This window comes from Cyprinodon tularosa, unplaced genomic scaffold (genome assembly GCF_016077235.1).
Source record: "Cyprinodon tularosa strain WSP-4 unplaced genomic scaffold, ASM1607723v1 ctg271, whole genome shotgun sequence".
Classification (NCBI taxonomy): domain Eukaryota; kingdom Metazoa; phylum Chordata; class Actinopteri; order Cyprinodontiformes; family Cyprinodontidae; genus Cyprinodon; species Cyprinodon tularosa.
This window is the reverse complement of record NW_024038976.1, coordinates 141591-154266: the sequence shown is the minus strand read 5'-3', so window position 1 is coordinate 154266 and position 12676 is coordinate 141591. Positions and strand designations below refer to the sequence as shown.

The following is a 12676-nucleotide window of genomic DNA, read 5'->3' as shown; positions in this document are numbered from 1 at the left end:
CATGCCTCCCCCCCATGGAATTCTAGGGGAGGCTTTAACATGTAAATTGAACATGCTGTGAGCTATACAAATGCAAACCAGGGTTGCAGGGGGGGTTTTACCCCCCCCTGCAACCCTGGGTAAGAAAATCTCTGATACAAAGAGATCAGGTATAGCCTCTTACATTTTAGCTTGAATTGATTTATTTAATTAAAGTATAGAGACCAAAACAGATCTTTAGCTGACAGAGCAATACATTTAGAGCAGTAATTATTTTTTTTTTAATTTGCATTTAAGATAAAAAATAAAATGTTGTCTGTCAATATGCTCAATTCACAATTACTTAAGTGGAAAAGTTTCAAGAAATGATTCTGAGATGATTCACTTTATAACATGGCGCATTATCCTGTTGGAAGTAGCCATCAGAAGATTGGTACACTGTGGTCATAAGGTCATAGGTCAGCATGCTAAATTGGTTTTAAGTGGCCCAAAGTGTGGCAATAAATATCCTCCAAATAGATGGTAGAAATAGATCAGGCCCAGTATAGCCTAATTATAGACTCTTACATTTTAGCTTGAATTGATTTATTTAATTAAAGTACGCTAGATTACTGTGTATGCAAATGTTATGTAAAAGAAAATACACAAAATAATTTACTTCAAAAATTAGTTTTAATCAGAATCAGTTGGCTGTAATGGTTAATTTTTTTTTTTAGATTTCCACTTTTTTTTTTTTGTTATTGAATATATAAGAAAACAATAACAATCTCAAACAACAAGTCAATAACAAATATTTCAATACAAGAAGAAATATCACAACTCCTGCTTTTGAAAAATAAAATTAAATGCACAGGCTGGAACAAAGTATAAAATAAAATAAATAAAAATAAATAAAATAATAATAGGGTTTAAAGTAAATTAATCAGTGGGGACTACCAACTGAAATTCTTCAATTAACTCAAACAATTTAATTGCATTTAAATTCTGCATCTTTCTCAGACATCTTTTGAAAAGGGAAAGTTCATTTTTGAGAGCAGAGATTGAGAGGGAGCATTTTGCATAGCGACATTTATGGATATAATACTTTGTTACAATTATTAGAATATTGATTAAAAATTCCAAATTTTTTTTCTTTAATGGATAAACCGAATTGAATGTTTTGCCAGGAAATAAAATCTAAATTTATTGTTTTAGAAGACAGAAAGGTTCGAAGTTGATCCCATAAGTTTAATACTTCTTTACATTCATAAAAAAGATGTTTAGTTGTTTCCAATTGAGTTGTACAAAAGCCACAATTCTCAACATTAAACTTAAATCTCTCTCTTAAAAACTCATTTGAAGGATATATGTTATTTATTATTTTAAATTGTAATTCTTTATATTTAGGAGGAATTGGGAATTTCAAATAATTTGTCCTAATTTTGACTATCATAGATTTCTTAAAATTTTGTTAGAGAGCTGTGCTTTTTGTTCTTCCTGGGTACATATTATTTATAGAATATTGATTCAAAAACTTGTTGTTGCATTTATTATCTCTAATGTCCACCTGCTCAAATTCAATCTTATGGAGACAAACAATTGCAATTGCAAACAATTTATAGGTGCATTACCGCCACCTTCCAGAATGGAGCGACGCGAGCTCTTCTCGCGAGTCCTTCCGTATAACAATGACGTTGTATGTGATTGGAGGAGCCTGATGAGCCTTCGGCCCCATCGTCCAATCACGTGTGAGCTTTTGTGCACTACGACTTCTCGCGAGACCAGCATATTAGCAGACATGTTTGTGTTACTACACTTAGAAGAACTTCATCTCCATTTACCGTGTTTGTATTTTGTTGTTACGTGAACAATGGCTGCACGACGTCTCGCGTTCAACTCGCCTCCAACTGCTCTTAGTCCACAACTTTCGGCCAGCCCGCAGACTGACGAGAAGAAACTGCTGATTGCTATCAGCGGACTGTCTCGTCAGCTTGCCCAACATACTGCCGACATGAATGAACGCCTCACTCAGCTGGAGAATTCGATGCGCTCCAGGTTGTAGTCCATAGAGGACAAGATGGCGGCTCTGCAGTCGAGCAACTTTGCAGGATATACGAACTCGAGGAAGAGAAGACGGGTGAACAACGCCACGCTAGCGGTAAATATATGTTCGATTACTGGTAGCTATGCTAAAAGCAGCCTAGCTTAGCTAGGCAAGCTAAAGACAACCTGGCCTAGCTAGGTAAGCTAAAAGCAGCCTAGCCTAAAGCTTTATTAAAGTGTATTTTTTGTGATTCACAGGAAGCAATATGCCGTCTTAACAACTCGGAAACTAATTGCAGGCGCTATGAACCGGAGCAGGGGTAAGGTTTAAAGAATATGCGGTAAAAGGACATGGATACGGATGGATACCGACCATAGCTGTACTTTTTTTTTTTTTTCACAGACTACAGTCGCCTCACAATGAGGCGGTGACCTCCTATTTGCTCAGATTTGCACGATGTTGATAAAGACGACATTGTGTGTAAGTGACTTGTTTTAATGTTTTCTCCTTCCTTGTTACTGTGACTTGCGTTTGATTTTTTTTTTTTATTCATACCACTCTCATTTAATTGTTTTCCAGCTGCCTGTAAGACGTATTATGAGACGGTATGCAGGAGCTTCAGATACACGCTGCTAGCCAGCACGCTGCGTGCGGAGGCCGCCAGGCTATCTGCTCGGAGTCGGGCCAGAAGAAAGAGAGTAAGACTTTATTTGGTGACTATTTTTCAGGTGCATTGATAGATGTGTTGTGTCCATATGCAGTGCGCTGATTCATTGTTTTTTTTTCAGCTGCTGAAGGCGAGGCAGAGTGTGCTATCAGATGAGGAAGTGGAACTCTGTAAGTCCGCCACCGTCGACCTCATGTCCGACGAAGAAGATGGCGTCGTCGGCGGTGTCTCTGGATGGATTGTACGGTCGCCGCCATTTCGTAGGCCGGATCTCACTGAACTCTGTGTTAAGCTGCAGTCCCGGTTAGAAGCGATGCCGAAGTACAGGGCCACGCACAGTAGGCGTCTGCACATCGGACCTGCCTCGGAGGGAATGCTGCCTGTTACCTCCAACCCCGAGGAAGCAAACGGACCGTTCATGGAGTTGTAATTTTTAGATACGCATGTGTTTGGATACGCGTTGTATATAGTTGGGTGTGTTTTAATAAAGCTCTTTCTTTGCATAAACAGCTTCCTGGCAAATCTTCATTTCCTGTATAAATTCATTCATGTCCTTGATGGTAGCATAATAATTGTGTAGTAGTGTAGGATAACATAAATACACAGCATATGAATGAATAAATATATGAATGAATAAATATATGAATATATATATATATATATGAATGAATAAATATATATATGAATAAATATATATGTAAATATATATATATATGCCAACCAATCACGAGCGACTTTACTTGTTTAAAAGGAAGCGGTTCCGTCCAATACTCACTAAGAAAATTAAAGCCTGGCGTGGCCACGTGTGGTTTTGCTGCCAATCACGAGCGATTTCACTTGTTTGAGAATAGTGGTTTCAGCCAATACTGAGAAGGTTATTCAAGCCAGACCTGGCCAGCCGCGCGGGTTTGCTGCATTCATATGCTAATTAGGGCCATTAGTACAGCTGATCGCTCTCCACATACGTCAGAGTCCGTTTCCGACAATTTGTGGCACGTCAAACGCGGACAAGCACGGGTTGCAAATTGTCGGAAACTGACGAAAATCAGGCAGATCTGCGGGAGTTTACGGGGACGAAAATCTCACTTTTCATGCAGTGAATGCAGTTATCGCCATCTGCTGTCTATGGCTGGAAAGGCCTGTGGATGACAGAGGAGAAGCTAAATGCCACACCTCTTTTAGATAGCTGGGAGCCTTTTCCTCTCACTGAATGCTAATTAACTGAACATTGAGCTCAATGCACCTCTCTCTTCATTTAGGAAAAAAAATGTCTATGTTGTTATTTTAATTACTGCACATGTGTGCTTACTTTATTTTTCAATCATGATATAACATTCACGTTAAAGCAGAGTTTAAGCATGAGTTGGAGCGCACAGAAAACATTTAAAAGTAGAATTGTTTTTCAACATATGATCAAATAACAGGCATTGCAGCTTGATATGTCTCGGTGTGTCTTTTTTCTCTCCTTTTGCTTGGTTCTTATTTTTGCCTTATGGAACATTTGAAAGCCATGATACACATCACTCACTATGGCATCATTGTAAGGACCCTTTATACGAAAGTGAGGACACTTGCTTTATTGTTAAAGTTGTTTTGTTGTCAGTGAAAGAGAAAATCAATGGAGGTCAATGTTAGTCAGCCCTTGGTCCTCATATAGCAACATATATATATATATATATATATATATATATATATATATATATATATATATATATATATATATATTGCTTGAGTCATGATTTTTTACTTAACTTTGGAGCACTTGCCTGTTGGTGTTGTACATGTGAAAATATACAGATACATTTGGTCATTTGTCTATCTATCTATCTATCTATCTATCTATCTATCTATCTTCTTTTTTATCTATCCATCTATCTGATTTTTTTCTGTTCTGTGATGGAATGTATTTCCATTTTTAGTCCTTTAGGTTTAAACTTTCAAATGAAACTCATATATAAACAGTTTAGTTAAAAAATCAATAAAACTGCAACTTAAAGATTAAATTTCAAATATAAATCTAAATATTATCTATCATGGGGGAGGCAATATAGTTTTATACAAAGACAATATATGAGTTCTACCTTATATTTATATTTAGAACGTCATTTCCAGGAGCCTTTAGCTTTATGAATACCAATGCATCCTCTCTCAAACTATTTCTATTATATTGTTCTTAAATTTTTTTTTCCTAATTTTTCACAAATTCTCTTGTCATTTCTTTAATTTTTGCCTCAATAGTTGCGTAGCCGATTCATTTTATTGTTAAGTTATACTGATAGAAATAATATAAGACCGAGAATTAATTATTTTTAATTTTATTAAAAAAAGAAAGAAAAAAAGGTTGTTGAGGCTCGCTTTCTCAACAGAGGTATTGCATGTTTTAAATCTTCATGCGGGTCATTTCAATTTATCAAGGGGGGGGGGGGGAGTACATAAAAAAACATAAGATCTTTTAATCGGTCGGGATTAAGCAAGCCTTACACCGATAACGACATTTTTTTTTATTGTTTTAGTCACGATACAGCAAGTACGGTCATTTTCACAAGAGTAGAGTATACAGGGGCTATGAAAAAAATGTATCTGGACTTCATCAGAATGAACAAACAAAAGGCAGTAAATCTACAACATTTAAAAACACTTTAGCCACGTCTATCATCAGTTTAGCTGCGATTACTCTTTAAAATCCATCAGTAGTCATCAGCTTTAATTAAATACATATTTACTGGGGTTTCTTTTCTTCACCGGCACGGACTATTATCATGCCAGTAAATGCTACACAAAACCATGTCATGTACAAATTCCTAAATATCTTTAGTTACTAACAGTTGAGGCTACTCAACAAAGGACACCCCTCATTTTAAAATTTCTACTGACTGCTTTAATATTAAGTTCGTTTTCTTTTTTATACAGTCACTATCACAAATGTCCAGCTGTATGTACAGTATAAACATAAATACAATGATTCTGACTCAACAGTTTGTATAGATAGATAGATAGATAGATAGATAGATAGATAGATAGATAGATAGATAGATAGATAGATAGATAGATAGATAGATAGATAGATAGATAGATAGATAGATAGATAGATAGATAGATAGATAGATGCACTGTAAAAACAATCTAGAAATAAGTTTAAAAAAATGTAAATTAGGTGAATTTGTCCTTAATTTCGATAGGTACGGCAAAGAAGATGATCTGCCAATGGAACAAGATAGTTTACTATTAAAATAAGATAATTAGATAATACGCTCTTGAAATAAGACACAGCAATTATTTTGTGCTTATTTTAAATGTAAATTGTCTTGTTCCACTGGCAAAATGCCTCACTTACCCTCTCAGTTCAAGAAAAAAAGCACTTATTTTAAGAAAAAATTACTCATTTACATTTAGTTTTTTGCAGTGCAGATAGATGATAGATAGATAGATAGATAGATAGATAGATAGATAGATAGATAGATAGATAGATAGATAGATAGATAGATAGATAGATAGATAGATAGATAGATAGATAGATAGATAGATAGATAGATAGATAGATCTATTCTCTAACTGTGAGGATAAAAACTGTAGTAACCAATGTCCTTTGTACAGTTCTTCTCGCACTCTCTTGGTGCCAGCAGCTCGGATTTTAATGGGGACACTGTCTCTGAGACCGGGGTGGCAGAGGGTGAGATCCGTCTCCTCTTGGTCTGCTCAAAGATCCCAGAATCGCTCGAGTCGATTGATTTAATCGACGACGGCGTCTCTATCCAGCTGGACTCTGAGGTGATGTCTTTGGGTTTGGTCTCTTCCGAGCCACCGATGGGCGACCTTTCCGTGGCGATGGAGTCTCCCTCCTCCGACAGGTAGTTGGTGCCCGCTCTGCCTCCGAGGGAGTTGGTGGGCCAGCAGGAAAAGACCGAGCTGGGTTTGCTGTTTACGCCGCAGTACTGCGGCGGCGTGCGTCCTCCCCAGCCAGACGGGTCTGCGTAGTAGCCAAGGGGCCGGTTGGAGCAGCCCGCTGTCGGAAGGGGGAGAGCCTTTACTCCGGCCGCTGCGTAGGACAGCAAGGTGGCCGCGTTACCGGCGAAATCGGCCGCGTCGTATGCCGAGGCGGCAAAGTCCAGTCGGTTGTTGGCAGGGGTGACAAACCAACGCTGCGGGGGGGTGGCAACAGTGGGCTCTTCGCTTTGCTGCGGGGACAGCAAGCTGTTGCCGAGTGGGACGCTGCGCTCCGTGCCAGGACCAGTCCCCACGCCAGGGTGAAAGCGAGATTTGGCATAAGTGCTGACAAATTGGTCCTGCAGGAAAGAGCTGGGCATGGCGTATCTCGCACCCGGCACGATCTGTGAGCGCGGAGAGTCACCCGGTGATGGAGTTAGGCGGTCAATGTCGCAGCCTGTGTATACACTGAAGAAGATGGAGAGAAAAACAGAAACAATTCAGAGCTAAATGGTGCGTAGGCTACTTGCTGAAAAAAAAAACAACAACAAAAAAAACGAAAAAGGACTTGAGTTAAACCGGTTAGATTTGAAAAGGAAAAGGTTTAAGTCTAATTGTGTCCAACTGACGTCAAGTTTCTCTTTTATTGTAAAGAAAAAACTGAAAAACATGTTTTTAAACACCGCATCATCGAGAAGAAATTAACGTGTTTTCAATATATTTAACAAGATTTCTATTTCAGATTTTATTCCACTTAAAACATCAGAAAATACATTTTCAGACAGGATTAGTTTTTCGTTGAAAGAAAATTGGATCACAAAAAATATCCACAAAATCTAAATAAAATTTCCTTACACGTATCTGTTATTGTTTTAAATTAAATACAAATGTTAATAGAATAACTAGAATTGTGTTTTCAACATAAAAAAATCTTACTTCAACTCAATGAAGATATATTTTTTATTTTAAACGAGTAAAAAAAAAAAAAACAAGAATATGAATAGCAATACAAAAAAAAAAGAATAAACTTACGTGTCATAATTGTCCCGAAATCCTTTGGCGAACGGGTTGTGGTCGATTTTCAGTTGCGTAATCTGCATGAAAAAATATATATATGTATATACATTAATTCCGAAGAAATAAGAGTAAAATTAATAATAAAAAATGGAAAAATATTTAAATAAAAAAATAAATGTAAGCATTTCAAGAGGTCGTGATGAAGCGCAAATTTCACAGATAGATTAGATAATAAAAGTAATTAAGTGCAATTTTTTTCTTATTATTTTTCGTTTAAAGTTGTTCTCTTTTTTCCTTTTGAAAGAAAGACAGCAACCAAATAAGATGCGCCACAGTTAAATTTATATCTCGCCTCAAACAAGAAGCCTTACGTCTGTATTTTGGTAGGCGGTGACGGCGATGAACTGCGTCTCCGTGAAGGTGAAAGTCTGAACTCTGCCCGGTTGGCTGGTGTCCTCTGTCCCATCTTCGTTCACTTCCACCACATGGAGCCTGGGCTGGTACTTATGGAGGGACTGGAGCACCACCATCTAGAGGTTTCAACCGGGAAAAAAATACAAAAACACACTTTCAGAGCAGCACTGCTGTGTTCCAAATCATTAAAAATAAACCAAGTAAACGAAAATAAAAAAAATTACGGCATTGAAAAAATAAATAAATAAGCTTATTGTTTTACCTGGCCTGTGTTGTTGGAGGCACCTTTGTTGTTGGTGAGTTTGAGTTTTCCAAAGGATATTTCCTGACGCATCCAGTGCGCACCGGTGTTTGGTGAGTCCGGGTGCATGTAAACTCTATTCCCTTCAAAATTGTGCAAACGAATAAATTAAAAAAAAAGATAAATAACACGCCTAATGTTATTTAAAAGAGCAAAAACAGAAATAAATAGTAGACAATACGTAAAAATTATAGAAAAAAATTAGTCTTTCATCTAATAATGTTTTTAGTTGTGATAATAATAATACAATAATAATAACAATGTGACTACCTATGACATTTGTGTCCGCTTTCCCACACGGCACCCACTTTCCTCCTTGGAATCGCCAGTGATTCGGATCGGCGAGTATTACATCCACAAATATATTGTAGTGAGCGGTTGGGTCTAGACCAGAAATGTTGAAGCTTAAAAATGGAAACATTCGCCTGCAGAAAAAAAAAAAGAAATATAAGATAAAAAAAATATATACATTTGGTATGATATGTTTTTATATAAAAAAGAGGTTAATTAAATATCATTTTTAATGTATTTAATTCAAATGAATAAATATTCAAATTTCTGTTTTTATTTTCTTTGCTTGTTTTTCTTTCGTTTATTTTTTTAATTGCACAGAAATTATTTAGATTAATTTTTGCTGAAACAATTGAGCAACCAATCAATTGCCAACTCACCGTCCCTGTTTAGTGATGATCATCTCCGTTTGGTGCCTGTGAAACTTCAGCCACAGGGCCCTGTTGCACAAGTACACCTGCGCCTTCCCCGGTACCAGTCCCGCCTGCGCAGAGGAGAACTGGTAAAAAGCTCCCCCTTGATACGTGTGTCCATACTGCTGGGCGTAAGAGTAACCTGCCGTTGGGTAGCCTTGCGGAGAGGTGTTGGTTAAAAGGCTGTTGTACGCTCCGTTAGTTATGACCGGATGATGGGCCATGTAGCGGCTCGGACTCCCGATGGAGAAAGCCGGGTGCGCCGGTCCATGCTGACTCGGATATGGAAACATGGCAGTGGGAGCTGCGGAGACTGACGGCTGGGCGGACGGAGAAAAGATGCACCTTTCTCCTGCAGATCCATCGAAATTATGACGGATGTCAGAGACTCCGTGGAGATCAGGAGAGAGTTTGCCCCTCTGGACGTCCCCCGACGCGTCCTTGGAGTCGGGGAAATTGTCTGCCTCTGACTGATTCGTCATCTCCCTGGAGTTTTTTTTCAGAGGTGAACTTCTCTCCAGGTTGTCACTCGCAGATATAATAGGATGGTCCTGCAACGATAGCTCCTCTGATCCATTGGAGCTCGCAAAGCCACTGCCCACATTCATAAATTTCTTTGAGATTTCACTCGTCAGCGAGATGCAATTCTCCACTTGCATGGCTCTATTAGCTCATCCTATATCACAGACTTTTTGCACACGCCTCTCCTAATCTAACACGACTTGGAATAAGGAAGGCGGCAAATTAGCCAATTGACACCATCCTGCAATCAGGATGGATTTTCTCTCTATCACTCTGCGCGCTTTCCTAATGAAACAACCACTGCTATTGCTTAACTGGGGGCAGTAATTTAATTAGACAGCTCTTAATTAGGATCTCTGTGAGGAAAAGTGTGTCACGTGCCTATATGTGAGTAAACATATAAGGGCTGACTGTTTCTCTTTATAAGAAAGACATATATAAGAAGGATGATCATTATTAAAGCTGCTTTTATCCATCTCTCTGTTGCGTTATTTACCTATTCATGCACCATGAGTGCCAAAGTGTGTCCCCTGAAGCAAACCAGGATGTATTATTTACATGCCAAAAAATGACAGTCCATGACAGGCAACCTTAAAATGTTTGTGATCTGGCGTGAAATCACTGCGTCCAACCAAAGATGTGTTTATGAGTCCCAGCGCTGGTAAATATTTTATGCGCACTGAAAGTTAGGAAGCTGGGCGCTGATAAGAGGGAAGAGCAGGCAGCAGCCCATGGGGGAGGTGAAAAAAACCAAATATGTTCTCCATTAAGAGTCATTGTGCAACAATTTAGTTAATTTGGCCGCTGCTTTTTTTAAAGAGGTAATTGGAAGAATGGTAATTAGAGGAAAAACACGTTTTTCATGAAATATATTTCAAATAACGAGTGAAATTATATGTTCTTAAGATATGTAATTAAAAGCTAAATCGTTTAATCTGACAATCTGGAGAGAAAATAATTAGTTTTCCTCTGCAGATTAGAATTAAATGAGTCGTTTTGATTGAGAGGATGGAACAAGTTAGAGGAAACAGCTGCAGCTCTACCTGCATGTTTATTTTTGATAAGTAAACTCATAATGCCGCGTGGTTTGATAGTAAATTCTATTATTTATTTTTTTCTAGAAGTGAACATTTTAACTACTTGTCTTCTTATTTTTACACACGTCTGTTTAAGATGTTTTTCTTTTATAAGCAATATGTACAAAGCCACCCAGAGGCACAAGAGAAATGTATTGCAGCAAAGGGCCCTTGGTTGGCAACTTTTTAAAATATGTAATTCAGTTTCTTTCTTAATAGATTGATGTTTTGCAAACAATGTTTTTTTTTAAGAAGTTTCCATTTAAAATGTAGTTTCAAGCAACTGTTAGGTGTTTAAAGTTGTTCATTAGTTATTTATATAATGTGCAAAATTGAAAAAAGGTTTAAACTCCCTTTTATTTAATTTCGTTATAAGACATTGTTCCAAACCATTGCAAAAGATTTTTATTGGGGTTTATTGTATTCTTATTGTATTGTCTTTTTTATGCATTTTTAGATCACAGAGTTTTGGAGACATTTTATTCAGATGTGCTGCTGTTAGACAAATAAATGCACTTTAGGGTCCATATTTGGCCTCTGTCCCAAAGTGCATTTGAAATGACATATAGTTGATCAAACCAAATTGTAAATGTTCAAAACAGTGGCGCCAATAAAAAGAGGTAATTTTGTCCCCTTAGCAACTCAGCACTGTCCCTTTCCAAACACTCTTATATACTATTGTAATTGTAAGGATTTAAGAGGATGTGATTTTATTAGTACCAAACAAGAATTTAAAATTTAATACGATTGCCCTCTTTCATGATTAGTGATATTTCAAATGTTTTTTGGGGAAGATTATTCAAACATGATAACTTTATACAATTTCAAAGTTATTGTATTGGTAGATATCATTGAGAGGTTTGGATGTGACATGTTGTTTGTGACATGTAGACTAGGCTACATGTTACAAACATTGCCAATAACCCAGATGTCATGCCTAACATCTGTTAAATTTAATGTGCTTATCTCAATACCTCTTAATTCGTTTTTGACATATTTCTATAGGAACTTCACATTGTGACATACAGTTCTGAAGTGGTTACTGCTATCGAATCATTATTTTCTTGTTGTAGTTTTTTGAATAAATTAATGTAATTCTAGAAATGATAGTGTGTCTATTAGCAGGTGTTTAGAAAGCCCCAATACTAAATGATGGTTCAGAAAACGATATTTATGTGTACATGGTTTACAAATGCTGAAGCTGACAAAATATAACTGAAAAAATTTTTAGGTTGGACTGCAATGCCAGCTCTGCTCCTTTGTGTTTGTCTCCTTGTGTTGTTATGCATTTTTTGTTCCTCATGTTTTTGCATCTCTTTATCAATGCTGCAGTTTTTATACATGCTATAGAAATAAAAGCAAGGACATCCATTTTTAGCCCCATTTGCATCGGCCTCCTTGTCCTGCTGCAAACTCTCTCCAGTGCGTTTTCATTGTCCTTTCAGGCTGTGTTCCCCATCTCCTGTCCTAGTTAGTGTTTGTCCCTCCACCCTGTGTGCAGCTTGTCCATACCCTATTTGTAATTTTGTCCTCCAGGATGTGTGCACCCTATCCTGTTCCAAGTCTATGTTTGTCCCATCACTCTGTTACTATTCCCACTCCAACAGTTCTTGTCCTCTTGTGCTATTTGCACCCTTTGATGCTCCATTTGAATCTGTCTGCCACACCGATTACAGCTTCTTTCTTCTCTGTTTGCATCCGTCTTCCCGTTCCTGCATGCAACCTCTCACCAGCTGTTCTAAGTTTGTCCTCCTATGCTGTGTGCACATTCTCTCCACTCCAGTTGCCTTTGCCCACTGACATTGTGGGGACCTTCTGTTCCCTTCTTTTGTGATTCTACACTATCTGAACTCCATTAAGTTTTCATATGCAATTGCCACCTCAACATTCTGTTAACCCTATCTCCTCTCCATCTGCATTGGCCCCCAATGCTGTGTGCATCTTCTCTCCCAGCTCAATTTTTGATTGTCCCTCAACACTTCATGCACCTTCTCTCAACTCAACTAATCCTTGTTCCTCAAAACTTTCTGCACATTTTCCCCATACTGT

At 37.7% G+C, this 12676-nt stretch overlaps 1 protein-coding gene across 1 annotated transcript in view; it reads right to left on the bottom strand.

Moving 5' to 3' along the window:
• LOC119786422 (sodium-driven chloride bicarbonate exchanger-like) overlaps positions 1-9821 on the bottom strand; it is a 56114-nt gene extending 46293 nt beyond the window's left edge. Inside the window, exons 1-6 of the mRNA XM_038289752.1 lie at positions 8997-9821; positions 8596-8750; positions 8287-8408; positions 7982-8140; positions 7626-7687; positions 6223-7061 (exon numbers count right to left, since the gene is read on the bottom strand). Of these exons, the coding sequence (XP_038145680.1) occupies positions 6223-7061; positions 7626-7687; positions 7982-8140; positions 8287-8408; positions 8596-8750; positions 8997-9688 (2029 nt within the window). The 5' untranslated portion in view covers positions 9689-9821. The remainder of the gene's footprint in view (positions 1-6222; positions 7062-7625; positions 7688-7981; positions 8141-8286; positions 8409-8595; positions 8751-8996) is intronic.
• Positions 9822-12676: the final 2855 nt, after the last annotated feature.